The 17,802-nt window shown below is 40.5% G+C and overlaps 1 protein-coding gene across 2 annotated transcripts in view; it reads left to right on the top strand.

The window, feature by feature from the left end:
- rnf103 (ring finger protein 103) overlaps nt 1-17,802 on the top strand; it is a 48,240-nt gene that overhangs the window by 15,159 nt on the left and 15,279 nt on the right. Inside the window, exons 4-5 of one of the 2 annotated variants that reach the window (XM_023329131.1) lie at nt 12,800-13,222; nt 13,374-13,506. In XM_023329131.1, coding sequence (XP_023184899.1) covers nt 12,800-13,222; nt 13,374-13,506 — 556 coding nt within the window. Of the gene's footprint in view, nt 1-12,799; nt 13,223-13,373; nt 14,810-17,802 lie in introns of those variants that run through there. The other variant, XM_005813833.3, reaches the window with a different exon arrangement.

Raw genomic sequence — 17,802 nt, 5'->3', positions numbered from 1 at the left:
GTGGTCCGGGCACGTCCCACTGGGAGGAGGCCCGGGGAAGACCCAGGACACGCTGGAGGGACTATGTCTCTTGGCTGGCCTGGGAACGCCTCTGGAGGAGCTGGAACAAGTGGCTGTAGAGAGGGAAGTCTGGGCCTCCCTTCTGAAGCTGCTACCCCCGCGACCCGACCCCGGATAAGCCGAAGAAGATGGATGGATGGATATACAGTACAGACCAAAAGTTTGGACACACCTTTTAATTCAATGAGTTTCCTTTATTTTCATGACTATTGACATTGTAGATTCACACTGAAGGCATCAAAACTATGAATAACACATGTGGAAATATGCACTAAACAAAAATGTGTAAAACAACTGAAAATACCCCTTATATTCTAGTTTCTTCAAAGTAGCAACCTTTTGCTGTGATTACTGCTTTGCACACACTCTGCATTTTCTTGATGAGCTTCAAGAGGTAGTCACCTGAAATGGTTTTCACTTCATAGGTGTGTCCTGTCAGGTTAATAAGTGGAATTTCTTGCCTTATAAATAGTCATGAAAATAAAGAAAACCCATTGAATTAGAAAGGTGTGTCCAAACTTTTGGTCTGTACTGTATATATATATATATATATATATATATACACTTACACCTACTACATATCAAAACTGAGTTTTCTTTAAAAATCAAATAATTTAAGTATGTTTACTACCCAAGTTCCTTTTCACTGTATCATTTAATTCAGTGGTTCACAACCTTTTTATCACCGCGGACCGGTCAAGACTTGGCTATTTTATTGCGGCCCAGAAGGGGGTGAGGTGTTAATCGTCAGATAAGGCTTCTGCATGTTCGTGTGTAAGCTAAAGCCTAGTTCACATGGCACAATTTTACATTTTTTGCACTGGTTTCCCTAACTGAGAGTGAGAACCCAACCTGCTGAATGTGACAGGTAGCCAATCAGAAAATGCTGTGACATAAGCACGGAGGGGAATCCCAAACAGCTGACATGGCGCAATTGAGACTCCGGTGGACATCGGAGGTGATGTGTGGAAACTATCATGTGCTTATAAACATGGATGTTTATTCAGTTAAAACTGTTGACTACAAAAAAATAACTCCCCTCCAAATCATAGTGCAGCAAATAGAGTGGCTGCTCCCGTCATCTTTTATCCAACGCCTTTTTGTTTCGCCTTTTATCGCTTAAAATGAGTCCACAAACTATCAGTACTGCTTCTACATCGTCATCCGTGTTTGATTATTCTAAATTCACTTTTGGTATGTTGGAGGTTTTACGGGATTTTCTTCTGGAATCGGGATGCTCGTGAGTGGAATCGGTTTGTGTGTGGTGTGTTGCTCCTGCCGTTTGGCTGGACACACGAACCGATCAAACCTGCTGTACTTTTATCGGCTCGTGTCGTGTGTGGTCACAGAGGTTTGGAAAATCGGCCGTCAATCCTTCTATCGTGCCGTGTGAACCAGACTTAAGACTCACAAGCTATTCTCCTCTCATCTTGTCTAGACCACTACCCTAATTCTCTCTGACTCTTGTCGCTATGGTAACGTTTAAACATCCCTTCAAAATAAAATACAGATGCACAACAAAAACGAACATTTTACTTTAGTGAAAATTTTTACTCACAGTAACGACAAATTAATGGGAGCCCTGCGCTTGTTTCTCTGCAACGAGACGGTCCCATGTGGGAGAGTTGAGAGACAATGACACCCGAAGTGTTGCTTATGCACAGGGTGCTTGGTCTCTACTTGGCGAAGCAGTTTGAAGGTTTCATTGCTTCATTAGCGAGCTGGTCACCATATCATGCAGAGCGGGCTTGGAATGTGGGAATCACCTACTGGGATAAATCCATTCTCCTGTCTCTTCTCTGGGCCTTTTCCCTTCGCAAAGAAACTTTCCAAAGACATCTGATCTGTTTCTGACTCCTTTTGCTGCTTGTGGGATCAATGTTGACGCGCAAGACGTAACTGAGAGAATCCGGTTAAAGGATTTTCAAATAAAAGATCCTCCAGACTCAAATAATACATAAAACAGAAATATTTAATTATTTCTTATGCGGCCCGGTACTCCCCAACCCCCGCGCCGTGGACCACTGATCTAATTAACCTTTTCCATTTCTGTCAGTTTCTGGTGGTGCAGCTCCGTTCTGTTCTATGCCCCGATTCTCCTGTTTCTGAGTTTTGCGCAACTGTGCGTCTTTTTTTGTTTTTCTTACGCCCTACTGCGAATTGTTGTCGGGGACGGGGAGCGTATCGATGGGGAAGTGCAGACTGACGTAAACTACATCGGAAAAAATCCCAGTAATCTGATAAGTGAGATTTAAAAGGGCTGTTAGTTCCGTTGCATCAAGGGTGTAACTTTGTTTTCCAAGTTGGTGGTGATGAGGAGGAGCGGGGGAGAAGGGGACAGGGTGCTGATGTACTCACAGTTACTGGAAGGCCTTTTGTCTTTTAGTGCTAAAAATTAAGCTAAAACTTAAATGTGAATGCCATACAGCCTTATTCAATAAATTAGAACATACGTCCTGATCAGGCTTGTCAGATTAATAGTACCTTTTAAAAATAACCTTTTAGCAGGTAATTAACATACTACAAAATATAAATATGTTAAAACGGAAGTAATCTAATTAATCTATATAATGTATTTCACTGATGGAATTGACAAATAAACTTTTCAGTCATATTCTAATTGCCTTTATATGCTGAATGCTTGAAAACAGTTTTATAATTCAGTAATATTTTTTGTGAAGAATTATCACATAGTTGTCTTTTATTGTCTGATTTTATCAAGTGCTAACAACATAAACAACATGAGATTCTATAACAACCAAAATGTTATTAAACATTTCAAAAGCAGAATAAGTAACTTCTGTGTAAACCAAATGAATCCTCGTCAGTGCAAACCTTGTATTTTTCAATTATGTGATTCTGACTCCACAGCTGTCCCTCAGCTGGTTGGCAAAACCTTTGCCCTGCTGACTTACACATAGCAGATGAGATTTGATGTGTCTTTCATATAGCAAACATTAAAGACGCAAAACCTTTATGGGTCTGCTTGGGGCAATTCTTGGGCCAGTATATATCCATTTTATATACTGGATTCTATAAAATGTGGTTTAAAGCTGAGCTGCTGATGTTTGGATATATAAAAATATATATTCTCTGCATATAAATCTATACATGGTTTGGTTTCTGTCCGTTCTGTAACGATACAAGAAAGAACTAAGCAAATTTCTTTTATGATATATTTAATTCTATTTGATTATTGAATATTGCTACATTCTACGAACAAATGATGCAATTTGTCCTGGGGAAAATTAAGAAAAACATGTGATTGTGGAAGTCAGCATAAAAAGACGAAAAAATAATTTGCGCCTCGTTTTATTCTCAATGTCTTACGATTAAAACCAAAAAGTAGAATGTAGGACAACAGTTGGTGTCTGCTCACCTCACCTTCACAACAAAAGTATACATTCGAGTGTGAAATATATACATTGTATTCGCCACACAGCCCCCTCCCCCCCGCCTCCCTTGAACACACAGAATGTCACAAGCACAAAAACACATAACATGTGAAACAACATCACAAGTACATAAAAGAAAACACACAAAGGAAAAACTAAACAGCAGCGACAAACAGAACAATTAAAATACCTAACGGTAACAACTAGGGAGTTTAATAAGTCGGCCACCACGGCTTCTTTTCACAGGAACAGGGGTTGAAATTGAAAGAGACTCTCCAGATCGACTGCTACCAAACTGTCCACCTGAGGGGGACAAACCAACTGTAAGGGGAGGACCCGGAAGAGTGGGTAAAGACCATGGCGAGGTGGCTGGGCCAACTCAACTGGGTCCCCTGGTAACGCATGAGCTGGCTTCAAACGGTCCACTGAAATACTCTCCTCATTACCCCCCAACTCCACCAAAAAATCCTTAGGTCTCCTCTCCAAAACATGGAATAGACCATCGTAAGGAGGCTGAAGTGGTGAGTGGTGAGTCTTGGCGAATAAATACATACTCGGCAGACATTAGGTTCTTTGGCACAAACACCTGTGGAAGGCAGTGAAGTGCTGCCAATGGGGCAAAAGATCTAGATTCCCCATTTAGAAATGTTCAACTCCCCTGGGAATCAACCGAACCTGCTGGACCCGGAAGAAATTCCCCTGGTACCCTCAAAGGCTGGCCCAGGACCAACTCAGCTGAAGAAAACCGCAGGTCCTCTTTGGGAGCCGAACGCAGGCCCAACAAAACCCAAGGCAGGTGATCTATCCAACTATTATCCACCAACGAGGCCCGCAATGTAGCCTTCATTGTGCGGTGGAACCTCTCACACTGACCGTTGGCCTGCGGATGGTAGGCAGCAATATGGTGGAGTTTAAGCCCAAGGCTCTCTGCCACTGCAGTCCACAACTCTGAAGTAAACTGTTCAAATTTCCATTGTGGAACAGGAAAGTACTCCAGTGGAGCCTTAGTGTGCCTTTGCACCTCGGCATGCTGGCTAGCCAAACAGGAAGCCGCCCATGTCCGTACATCTTAAAACATTGTCAAACTCCAGTCCTCAAGATTCGGTGTCCTGCAACTTTTAGATGTGCCTCTGCTGCACCACACCTGAATAGAATAATTAGGTCATTAGTAAGGCTCTGGAGAACTTATCTACACAAGGAGGAGGTAATTAAGCCATTTCATTCCCATGTTTTGTACCTGTGGTACATCTAAAAGCTGCAGGACAGTGGCCCTCTAGGACTGCAGTTTGACACCTATGATCTAAGGCAGAGGTGGGCAACTCCAGGCCTCGAGGGCTGGTCTCCTGCAACTTTTAGATGTATCTTTACTTCAACACACCTGAATCAAATAATTAGGTTATTAGCAGGACTCTGGAGAACTTGACTGCACTTAGGAGGTGATTCAGTTATTGGATTCAAGTGTGTTGGACCAGGGAGACATGTAAGAGTTGCAGGACACTGGCCCTCGAGGACCAGGACTGCCCACCCCTGATCTAAGGTATGCACTGGAACCTGACGGTAACCTCACACCAAGTCCACCTTAGAGAAAATGGTTGCTACAGCCAGGCGGGCAGAACAGTCCTGAATGTGAGGAATTGAGTACCTCTCATTACAGGTTGTGTTGTTAAAGCACCGAATATCCCCACAGGGTCTCCAACCCCCATCTGCTTTGGGAACCATGTGCAACGTAGATGCCCATGGACTTTTGGAGCTCTGTACAATGCCAAGACTCTCCATGTTTGCAAAGTCCTCTTTCGCTATCGCTAACTTAGCAGTGTCTAGGCGGCAACAACTTGACCGTAGGTATACAATGTTCCACCCTATGCTTTGCCATGGTAGCAGAAAACGTGGGAACATTTAAGAATGGGCACTCTGCTAACAGACGCTGATACTCATCACCTGTGGCAAGCATGTTAGCGAGTTGTCGATGGCCGGGACCGCCAAGTTTACAGGGGTATGTATCAAAAGACACAGCATCTATTAAGCAGCTATTAGCAAGATGTACTAATAACCTAAAAGCACACAAAAAAATCTGCACCCAAAATAGGTAAAGAAACAGAAGCCATTGCAAAATCCCACTGAAACTGACGTCCGTTGAAACACACAGTCACCAACCTCGATCCAAAAGTGTGAATTGGGGTGCCGTTAGCCGTGTCCAGCGGCTGTCCGTTACATTCACATAAAACATCCGTTGTTGAAACTGGCATGATGCTCCGCTATGCACCCGAGTCCACCAGGAAACGCCGTCCAGAGACCTCATCCATGATGAAAAGCAGCTTGTCTGAGCTGCCTGCACACACAGCTGCTAGCAAGCGCAGGTCTTGTGCGAAATTTTGAAAATCTGTTCCCTCTGTGTCGGAAGAGCGCATTGCGGATCTGGCAGATCTGACCATTTTCACGGCGCTTCTGATCGATTTCTTGGTAAAAAAAACAACTCGTGTAATCATGTCAAGGTTGTAACATTCAGTTTAATGGGCAGTTATTGTTTAAAAAAGAAGCAATAAAAAAATTGTAAAATAAATAAATTAACAAGGTCTTCTTACGCTGTTTTATGTTATTTTAAACGCCAAGAGAATCGCTCTTTTTCCAACTTTCATCACGTAAGCCTGACGAATAAGAGGATGGAAACTGGATGATTTAGAAAATTAAAATAAAAATTAAGACTTCCTGAAAAGATGAGTGTAGACTTTCTGGTACATCCCGTTTTAATGTAAAAAGTGACAGATTACTGGATTAAGGAAATTTCTAGTATACTACATGCTATCACACATAACAATTTTTGAGAATTTGGAAATAGTTGCTTTTTATTTCCCAAAATTACAGGGGGAGGACAGGAGAGAGTGGATATTTCAGCTGCCTGAAATAATCTGTTCCCCCTCCATAAAATGGAAACAAATTAATTTACCTGCAAGTCTTTAGCTGTGTTTATTCCTTTCATCATCTACAATAAATCCTGTAAGTTTGAAAACATTTGCTCTTTATTTACCAAAGTTATGAGGTGGAACCATATATTTTAGCTGCCTGAAATATGCAAGAGAGGAATAAACACAGGTAAAGATGTGCTAGTAAATTAATTTGTTCTCATGTTATACAGGGGGAAAGGATTATTTCAGGTTCCCCCCTCATAACTTTGGCAAATAAAGAGCAAATGTTTTCAAGCATATATAATTTGTGGTTCATTAAGAAAGGAATAAGCACAGTAAAGACTTGCTAGTAAATTAATTTTTTCCCAATGTGTAGAGGGGGGGATGGATTTTTTCAGGTGGCTAAAATAATTTGTTCCCCCCTCATAACTTTGGCAAATAAAGAGCAAATATTACCATATTTACAGAATTTGTTGTTCATGAAAGGAAGATTAAACTCAGTTAAGGACTTGCAGGTAAATTAATTTTTTCCCATGTCATAGAGGCAGAACGGATTATTTCAGGTGGCTAAAATATATGGTTCCCCTCCTTTAACTTTGGCAAATAATGATCAAATGTCACCAAATCCACAGGATTTGTTGTTGATGTTGAGAGGAATAAACACAGTTAAAGACTTGTTGATAAATTAATTTGTTCCCATGTTATGGAGGGGTAATAGAGGGGTAATGAATTTTTCTTCCCCCCTCATAACTTTGGCAAAAAATTTAGCAAATGTTTTCAAACTTGTGGGATTTGTTGTTGATGATGAGATAAATAAACACAGTTAAAGACTTTTTGGTTAGTTAGTTTGTTCCCATGTTATAGATACGGTATGGATAGGGTACGGATTATTTCAGGCAGTTAAAATATATGGTTGCCCCTCATAGCTTTGTCAAATTAAGAGCAAATGTTTTCAAACTTACATGATTTATTGTTGATGATGAAAGGAATAAACACAGTTAAAGACTTGCAGGTAAATTAATTTGTTTCCAATTTATGGAGGGGGAACAGATTATTTCAGGCAGCTGAAATATCCATTCTCTCCTCTCCTCCCCTCGTAATTTTGGGAAATAAAGAGCAACTGTTTCCAAATTCTCAAAAATTGTTATGTGTGATAGCATGTAGATTACTGGATTAATTTTCTTAATCCAGTAATCTGTCATATTTTACATTAGAACGGGATTTACCAGAAAGTCTAGACTCTCATCTTTTCAGGAAGTCTTAATTTTTGGTGCCCTGCTGTCATCCAGTTTCCATCCTCTTATATTAAAAATGAAAAATTATAAATATGTGTTTGAAACCTGTTTAGTGACTGACTTTTATTTGTCAGGCTTACGTGACAAAAGTTGGAAAAACCGACTCTCTTGACGTTTAAAATAACACAAAACAGCATAAGAAGACCTCGTTTATTTATTTTACAGTTTTGTTATTGCTTCTTTTTTAAACAATAGCTGCCGATTAAACTGAATGTTACAACCTTGACATGATTATATGAGTTGTTTTTTTTACCAAGAAATCAATCAGAAGAGCCGTGAAAATGGTCAGATCCGCCTGATCCACCTCTCTGGCTGCAATGCGCGCTGCCGACACAGAGGGAACAGATTTTCACAGGGGAGCAGAATTTCACACAAGAACAGCAGCAAAAACAGAACCGGCGGTTGGAGTAACGGCCGCCTGGCAAGAAACTGGGTCCAAAACCACAGCTATCGGAGAAGTGGCGGCAGCATCTTGTGAGTTCTCGTTAAAAAACATGTTCAGATGTTTGCAGATGTTCGGGGTCACCAATGTGGAAGTCAGCAGAAAAAGACAAAAAAATAATTTGAGTCTTGTTTTATTCTCAATGTCTTCCAATCAAAACCAAAAATAGAATGTTGGTGTCTTCTCACCTCACCTTCTCCCCTTCACAATAAGAGTATACATTCGGATGTGAAAATATACGTTGTATCCACCACGTGATTGTATTATTTTTTTTCTGTCAGTTTAACGTCACACGCAGACACGTTGCCATGGCAACCAATAAACAACAGCCCCGGAAGCGCAGAGCAAAGATTATGTTCAAGTGCTTCAGGAATTAACAATAAAAAAAACACAAAAACATTGTCCACACAAAAAAGTTTATTAAACACCAAACAGAACATTCTGTCCGTTGCAGATTTATGTTTTTGAATTTCCATTTTGCGATCATTAGCCTAAACACAAGTAGTGGTTGATTAGCTAACTTAAACACCTGCAATCCTGATTATCTGTCAGGAAATCTATGTGGGTCACCTTGTTTTTGTGTTAATTGGACCAAAATACTCTGAACTGCCCAGCAAGAGTACAAATTAAGGTGATAAAAGTTAAGCTAGCATGACTGACCTACTCTCCACTTTCTTTATAGCTTTTTAATTAAAGCTTTTTACTGACCTGTGAAATGTGATCTCCTTGGACCTTGTTATCTTGCTATCATAGCGTTGACAAATATCCCTTTCATGCATGAATTATCATCCTTTGTGTCAGGATTTTTTATTTTTTATTTTCTTCAGGCATAAAAAAGGTAGGAAAATTTTTTTTAGGTGAGCAATTGTAATTTTCTACAAATACAAAGTTGTTATTTGAAAAATACATCAGTACTACTGTTCTTTAGGGGTTAACTGATGTCACAATTTTTTTTTTTTTACCTGCAAGAGTCGTTTACAGTAGAAGGAGGGACAGGATCGGTTGGCACGTTTTTTTTTGTCTGTCGGCCATATTGGACTAAGCAAAAATAATTTCTTGCATTTGCAGCTGATGGCTACTAGTTGATAGGGTATTTTATGATGCATTAGTGACCACTTCAATGGTCTGTGTGCATTTATAACATAAAAATCCGCATGAAACACAAGAAAATGGCTTTCAGATAGCTTTCCACTGTAGTGACCACTATGCATGAAAGGGTTCATATCAAAACTTTGTGTCCCCTGCTCAGATTCTTTGCTTGATTGTGTCATTTCCCCGACCACTGATATTCTTGACTCAATGCAAAGCAGCAGCGCATCTGACGCACAGCCACGCCGTGCACAGTAAGTCACGTGTTGTCCAATCCACCAGATCACTGAGCGGACTTGCCATTTACGTTTTCCAAAGGAATTTTAAAAAGCATTACCTAGCTGTTAATGCAGCATGCAGCTACTGCCGAGTTACATAGATGCTGGCACATAAAGAGAAAAAGGCGGAGGAAATATTGATGGGGACTGTCCCATTCATGCCAAAGTTGATGGAGACATGTCCACACCTGTCCTTCAGGAAGTTACGCCTATGTGTTGCATACTGGACCGCTTACAGCAGGGGTTTCAAACTCAATTTACCCGGGGGCCGCTGGAGGTAGAGTCTGGGTGAGGCTGGGCCGTATTCACACACACGGTCTCCTCAGCCGAACCTTTCTGATTGCCTATTACCATATTTGGCTGTAGTCAGGCGCTGTAACAGCCGTAATTGTGTAGTGTCTCTTTAAGATACTCTAGTATTGCTAATGATGTCAGAAGTATGCGCCACGGCTTCTCTGTAGAGAGTGTGGGAGAAACGTGCTAGACGGACATGTTAGCTCCCTAACTTTTTAGTAATGTTACGGGTTGTTTGGACGCTGCTCAATTTTCATGTCTGATAATATAGCAGCCGTTCAACCGGGCTTTGTAAGGTTGGTGAAGAGCGTATTTATTAAAGGACAACACTGTGGAATTCCCAGTACCAGTATGGTTGTGAGTTTTTGACCATCCTGACGAATCTGCCGCCTCCTCTCCTCCCTTAAACACAACCCAAACGTTACAGCGCCTAACCTTAATTACGTTACACTGATCAGCAACTTCCGGGTCTAGACTGGATGCTGAAGCACTAGTGATGGGATTTTCGGCTCCTTTTCGAGATGCAGCTCTAATGGCTCTTCTTACTGTGGAGAGCCGGCTCTTTCGGCTCCCAAACGGCTCCCCATATATATTTTTGACATTATTAATTAATTAATTAATTAATTAATTAATTAATTAATAGCTTAAACCTAATTTTATAATATTTTGTTTCATTATTGACATTGTTAAGCACTTATGATGAGTAAAAATGCCGCATAACAATGCTATAGCAATACCAATGCGTGTGATGTCCGCATGTGCCTGTTCAGGTTGTTTGTCGAGCCTGCACGATAGGAAATGCTGACTTTGCACAGTCTGCACTCTGCCCTGGAGCTTGATGTAGCATTAAAATGAGTCCAAATCTTGCTCCGTTTTCTGTCATTCATTTATTTTCACCTATTCAGTTCTCACACTGACTCCCCTTCTTTCTGTGCTTCTTGACCGCTGAGTGAGTGTCTGTACATAAACACCTGCCGACGAACGCTATACAGCTTGGCCAACTGCCTGCCGTTTCCACAAAAAAAGTGGAGATAAACTTCTTTTTTCAGTGTTTTCCCGCCACATTATTAATTGAAACTATGTGTGATTGGTCAGATGTGTGGAGCACACGCTTGACATGAGGGCAGTGGACCGACCGAGGGAAAAAACTCTCCGCTCTAGCGCTGGCAGAAGAGCAAAACGCGCAAGGAGAGGGAGAAGGGGGGGAGAGACAGCGAGGCACCGCAGGACAAAAAAAAACGATGTGGGGGAAAACTATCGGCTCTGGCACTTGCAGAGCACAAGCACAACGACAGGGAGGCGGAGAGACAGCGATATACTGTAGAAAAAAACCCGGCTCCCAAATAGGATCCTAAAACGGCTCCCATTGTGGAGCCGGTTCTAATCGTTCACTTCAAAGAGCCGGCTCTTAGAGCCGGATCGTTCGCGACCGACACATCACTATGAAGCACATGAAGCAGGAGCGGGCGCGGAAATTGCGCTTGTACCGCATGCAAATAATGACAAATAGAAAATGCAAATAGCAAAATGCAAAATGTCTATGTTCTGGAGCAATATACTCCACTGTGATTGGTAAGTTCATTCAGCTCCGCACACAACACTGAAAAGTGCCAATTATATCAAACTCGCGGGCCGCACTAACATTAAACGTTCATATTATGGCGGGGGCCACAAACTATCGTCCCGAGGGCCACGAGTTTGAGACCCCTGGCTTACAGCATCGATGGTAACTAAAATGAACGCTCTCTATTGTGGTATCACCCATGGAAGGATTTTTTAAATTAAATGGGTTCATTTTTCTGAGGGATACAAAGCAAGAGTTTTGTGATAATTATTACATGTTTATCAAAGTGATATTCCGTTGCCCTTCCATGGAAAAATGCAGCATCCAGACCAACATGAAAACACTTTTCAGTATAAATTGCTGCTTTGACACGACTACATCACTGCCAAAACATAAAAAAACTCCCAATAGGACATAAAATATTTGAAAACCAGACACCTATGACCTGACAAGTGAATCACAGCAAGGCCATTAGCCGGTGTAATGGTGTCCTGTAACTGTACCAAGAAGCTAGCAGAAACACTGAAGAGAAGAAGAGCTACCATTGATACGGTTGCAGCCATTCATGTTTTACTGTTACACATTTATTTTTTTAGCAAGCAGTCTAAACTGGTATTGTTGTGCACATAAGGGGTAGTTTACCTTCGAGCAAACACCCCCCAAAGGAATCGCAGCGCCCCCTTTTTGTAAATTTTTCTGCCAGCACCCCCTGCCGTCCTCTGAACGCCCCCTGGGAGGCGGTACAGCCTTCGTTGAGAAACACCTTTTTATATTCAGCAAACTAATAGATTCCTTTTTTGTTATATGTTGTAAATATTTTAGTTCAATAACATGTTATTCTTTATTTGGTAAGTATTCAATACATCTGACACAAAAATTGCTAAAATATTATGATATTGTGATATTTTATTTATTTTTTTAGTTATGGAACAAGAGATCACACAGTCAGATTTAAAGCAAGGCTAGATACAAAGAAAAAATAAAGCATCTGTGCAACAGATGGACTTCATCTTCACTGTCTGCATGTGCACACAGTAACACATAGCAGTCAGCCTGCTTACTTTGAATGAAAATGCTGTTGTTTGTTGCTTCCAAAACTTGTTGCTCGATCCTTAAACACAGCCTGTTTAAGCTCGCCTCTGGCAGACGACTACAGTTCATGTGGACCAGAACTTCCCGCCACTAGAACAGTTTATTTCCCGTACCTATTAGACTGTTGAACAGTAGATATTTGATTCTGGCATAACACAGTCACTTTATCAATCTGCTACTCACCACTTGCATACATATTTTTGTTTTTCATATTCATATTTTATTTCATTATTTATTTTTACATCAAAACAATTTCCTAGCCTGCGAACTTGTTTACTGGCAGTGACAATAAAAATGATTCTGATTATGTTCATTTCCAAAACGCATTTACTGTCAGTAAAATGGATAAAAATGTATTTGACATCTGGGCTCTCTTCTTTCCACTAGGTCATGTGTCAAACGTGGTTGGCAACGCTCAATGATCATCATGTCTGCTCCTCAAACTTCAGCTTCAAAGGGTAAAGTGATGCTAAAAGAATATGTTGGACAGTACATTGAAACTGAACACATCTTTCGGTGGATGACCTCCCACCTGGCTCGTCGAATCAAAACTGTACGTCAGTCTGCACAACTAGTTGAGGAGTGGCACTCTGACCCAGCTCATCCAATCAAGATGTTTCTGTTCACCCATCTGTCCCAACCTCCTGCCTTCTTCTCCTCGCTGTCTGTTAAGTTCACTGGCAGAATCGAGTTTATTTTTGTGGATGTACGTCACTGGGACAACCGGAGCACCCTCTTAGATATTGGTGTGACACAGAGCCCTTCTTACATACTTAAGATGCCAGAGGGTATCTATCACTATGGTAACAGGTAACATTAAGCATGGACAAAATTTACTATAATTTGTGAAAGAGATAACTGTAAATTGTCTTTTGTCTTTCATGCTACTTTTTCTATGCTACTTTCTTTAATGTTATAACAATGCTTCTTTTTAACTTGTTTTTCTTCTTTCTTCCTGAAGTACTGGGGAGTTTCTGTCTCTTGCTGCCATGGATACATTCCTGCGTTCAGTCCAGCCAGAAGTCAATGACCTGTTTATCCTCAGCCTGGTACTCATAAATTTGCTGGCCTGGATGGACTTCTTCATTACACAGGTCACTTATTATGCTTTATTCAGACACTTTGGTGACTAGGGGCAAAGAGCAAAAACTGAACTTGTGTGATTCTCTTTTAAGCTGGTTTAAAATTGTTTATTTTACCAGGCTATGTTGTAAGCCAGAACCAAAATTTGCAGCATAATCCAGTTGTATTGATGTAGCCCAGTTTATAGCAGGTGTCGTCTCAAGGCATTTCACAAAAGAAGACAGTTTCAATTCAGTTCCACATATATTCCAATTGATATGTGTGGCCTGTATTTGTGTTGCTAGTAAAGAGGGTTAGATAACAAAAAAATCCAAAATGTATTCTTTTTTTTTTTTTTTTTAAAGGAAAATCTCAAGGTACACCCAGTACGTACAGCTGCAGGCGATACTGTCAGAGGAATTTGATTTTGACCAAGTTGGCTTCTCGTAGGTGGTTACGGACAGTCTGAGGTGTGATGCGTCAGTTGTACAGACCAATAGTCCCATGTGTGCCGCTGATTTTAGCCGATCCCTCAGATGGACGAACCAAATGTGGTGATCTTGTGCTGGAGTGGTCACACGTGGCAGACGAGGATGAGGTTGATTTGCAGTAGTGGCACTTTGTTGAAAACAAACTCTTAAATGGCCTATGGTCCGACAATGTACATAGAGTCATGCAGTTACTGCTCTGGTGGACATCCTTGCATCCAACATGCCAATGGCACGCTCTCGCGACAAAGGCTAACTTGTCATTTTATTGTCCCCAGTCCAAGGATTGACCAGCTGTTGCTCATTTTGTCTGATCACCCACAGGACATGCCCCACCCATGCACTGATTAAAAAAAACAACTCACTGAGTAATGCTCACTAACAGTAAGTTGGATTAAAATTATACACAAATCAAGAGAAATATTACGTTTGTACAATAAAGTGTCAGCAAATGCTCATTTACAGTTGTTAACTCCACATGGCAACAATATTTGACATGGGGCATTTATATTTTTGTTCAGAAGATGTCATTGATGTGAGATACTGTATGCGTCATAATTCTGAACTAGAAGAAGCCAGACACAGTAAATCCAGAAATAGACAATTGCTGAAATTTACGATTGTGAAATTATGAAAGTGGTCTGTGTCACTTAAGCGCATCACATCCCAATCCCACCACAGACTGTCTGACTGTCATATTCAAAAAGGCTTCTTTACAGAATTTGTAGTGAACGCTCCACAAAAGGTTATTGCTATTAGTTTTGCTTTCTATTTATTAACTTCCTTCGTGTTATGATCTTGTGACTATCCCGTCATTGCTGAATAAACTTTAAAATCGAACCATAAACGGCTCTATCCATTATTACTTCTGTAAATAGTGCCCTGCTGTGTGACATCGATGTTCTTGTGCTCATGCGAGTCACTTTGGAGATGTAAAACGTTCACGGTCTGTCAGGTTTAATTAGTAGTATGAACAACCAGGCAAAAAAAGAAAAATCTGATTTCAGTAAAAAAAATAATTAATTTTTAATTAAGACTTCATGTGAACAAAACTTTAATCTTATTTATCACAATTTTCCTAATTTGCTCTTTTAGGTCAATCTTAAAACTCAAAAATTCATTCATCATTCTGTATAATAAAAGTAAGAGTGAGACTAGACTTGTGAAGCAGTGGCACCCAACCAAGAGAGTCTGTTTTATGGTCTCAGATGTCACTAGACAGGGACCAACCAACAGGTGTCCCATTGTATGTAGAACTCATTAGGTCAGACTGATCTGTGTATCTTGTGAGAATTGGCAGGTTTGGCATCAACCTTTTGTTGTATCTTGCCAACCCATGGATCTACTTACCTCTGTTTTGGCTACATTAGAGAAAAAGCAAGAAGTTCTTTCAACTGGGAGGTCTACTGTTCCTTCACTTTGAGAGGAGCCAGTTCAGGTGGCTCGTGCCACCTGGATGCCTCATTGTTGAGGTGATCCAGATAAACACGCTCGTTTTGGCTGGCTTGGGTCTGCCTTAGGATTCTCCTGGAGTAGTTGACCTAAGTGGCTCCTCCACGAAAGTCTGGGCCTCTCTGCTTAGGCCTTTGCATTCCGGTTGTGACCCCCCCCCAAAAAAAAAAACTGATTGAAGCTTGCTGTAGAAATTATAGTATATTAAAATAATTTAATACTTAAAGTGGAACTAAACCCAATGTAAAAGCATAATCCTGCTTGATGGGTATGACAAAGTGTTGGGAATAAGTGGAGGTGGTTAAAGAGGGTGGCAAGGACAAGGACAAAACACGGTTTCCAACTTAGTCAATCAATCAATCGATCAAATTTTATTTGTATAGCACATTTCAGCAGCAAGGCATTTCAAAGTGCTTTACATCATTACAAACACAGAAACACAATGCAAGATAGACTCAACAATCAAAACACAGCATTAAGTCAAGTTCCATCATTAAATTTGTAATTGATTACGTTTCAAATACAATTCTAAACAGGTGGGTTTTTAGTCGAGATTTAAAAGAAGTCAGTGTTTCAGCTGTTTTACAGTTTTCTGGAAGTTTGTTCCAAATTTGTGGTGCATAGATGCTGAAAGCTGCTTCTCCTCATTTGGTTCTGGTTCTGCGGATGCAGAGCAGACCAGAACCGGAAGATCTGAGAGGTCTGGAACGTTGATACAACAACAGCAGATCTTTAATATATTGTGGTGCTAAGCCATTCAGTGATTTGTAAACTAACAACAGTATTTTAAAGTATATTCTTTGAGCTACAGGGAGCCAGTGGAGGGACTTTAAAACTGGTGTTATGTGCTCTATCTTCCTGGTTTTAGTGAGAATGCGAGCAACAGCATTCTGGATCAGCTGCAGCTGTTTGATTGATTTGTTGGACAGACCTGTGAAGACGCTGTTGCAATAATCAATATGACTGAAGATGAACGCATGGATGAGTTTCTCTAGATCTGGCTGAGACATTAGTCCTTTAATCCTGGAGATGTTCTTCAGGTGATAGAAGGCCGACTTTGTAACTTCCCAGAGGATCCATCACTCTGCGTTTCTGAGGTCTGAGGCCGGGGTCCAGATTTTATCTTTACACCCGTCTTGCTCCAGAATGTGTCTGGCCCCCCGGCACTGCAGAACAGGACATTACCTGTCCGGCTCACTACAAGAAAATTTACAAAAAACAGAAACATAAAATACAGCTGTTTTATTTCAAACATCAGACTGTTCCCTTGCCTAAAGGAACCTCAGACTGAAGAACTCTTGGCCTCCAAGTCACTTAAACTAGCTCTTTTAAATACAAGATCTCTCTGTGCTAAAGCTCTATTAATTAATGATTTCAACACTGAGCATAATATTGATGTTATGTTTCTGACAGAAACATGGTTGAATGACAATAATGAACAGATTGTACTAATTGAATCTGCGCCTCCTAACTTCAATTTCTTAAGTGAGAATAGAAAACATAAAAAAGGAGGAGGCGTGGCTTCAATATTTAAGAATACCATAAATTGTAGTAAAATCTCTTTGGGTCACTTCACCTCTTTTGAGTATCTTGGAATTGAAGTTAAAGGCCACAAACAAACTTTGACAGTAACTCTATACAAAACTCCAACATTTGTGGAAAATTTCTTTGCTGACTTGAATGAACTTCTATCACTTATATGTATTGATTATGGTTGTTTAATAATTGTTGGTGATTTCAACATTTATGTTGACAACCCCCAAGACAGAGGGGCAAAAAAGCTCGCTAATATTTTAGAGACTTTTGGTCTAACACAACATGTCAAACAAGCAACACACACTCAAGGACACATACAGGACCTGGTTATCAGTAAGGGTGTGAATATTTCCAATCTCTCTGTAACTGATGTCGCATTGTCGGATCTCTTCGCTGTTATTTTTGAAAGTTTTTTATCTTTTAACCCACTTGGAGAAACAGCAACCATCACAAAACGTTCTCTCACTGAAAACACAGCAGAAACTTTTAATCAAATCTACTCTTCTTCCTCTCCCTTAAGCTGTAATGACGTAGATAAGTTGGTAAATGATTTTCAGTCTAAAGGTTCAGATATTATTGATTCCATTGCCCCAATTAAAATGAAGGTTGTGTCTGGTAGGAAGAAATCTCCATGGAGGAATGCACAAACAGTTAGATCTGCAAGACAACTCTGCCGTAGGGCAGAACGAAAGTGGCGTAAAACTCAACTTCACGTTCATTGTGACATCTATAAAGAAAGACTACGTAACTATCATTTAACACTAAAACATGCAAGAGAGGCTTTCTTTGCAGATGTCATAAACAAAAACATTAACAATGCTCCAGCTTTATTTGCAACAGTTGACAGAATCA

Source organism: Xiphophorus maculatus, chromosome 23 (assembly GCF_002775205.1).
Source record: "Xiphophorus maculatus strain JP 163 A chromosome 23, X_maculatus-5.0-male, whole genome shotgun sequence".
In the NCBI taxonomy this organism is placed as follows: Eukaryota; Metazoa; Chordata; class Actinopteri; order Cyprinodontiformes; family Poeciliidae; genus Xiphophorus; species Xiphophorus maculatus.
This window is presented reverse-complemented; position numbering and strand designations above follow the sequence as displayed.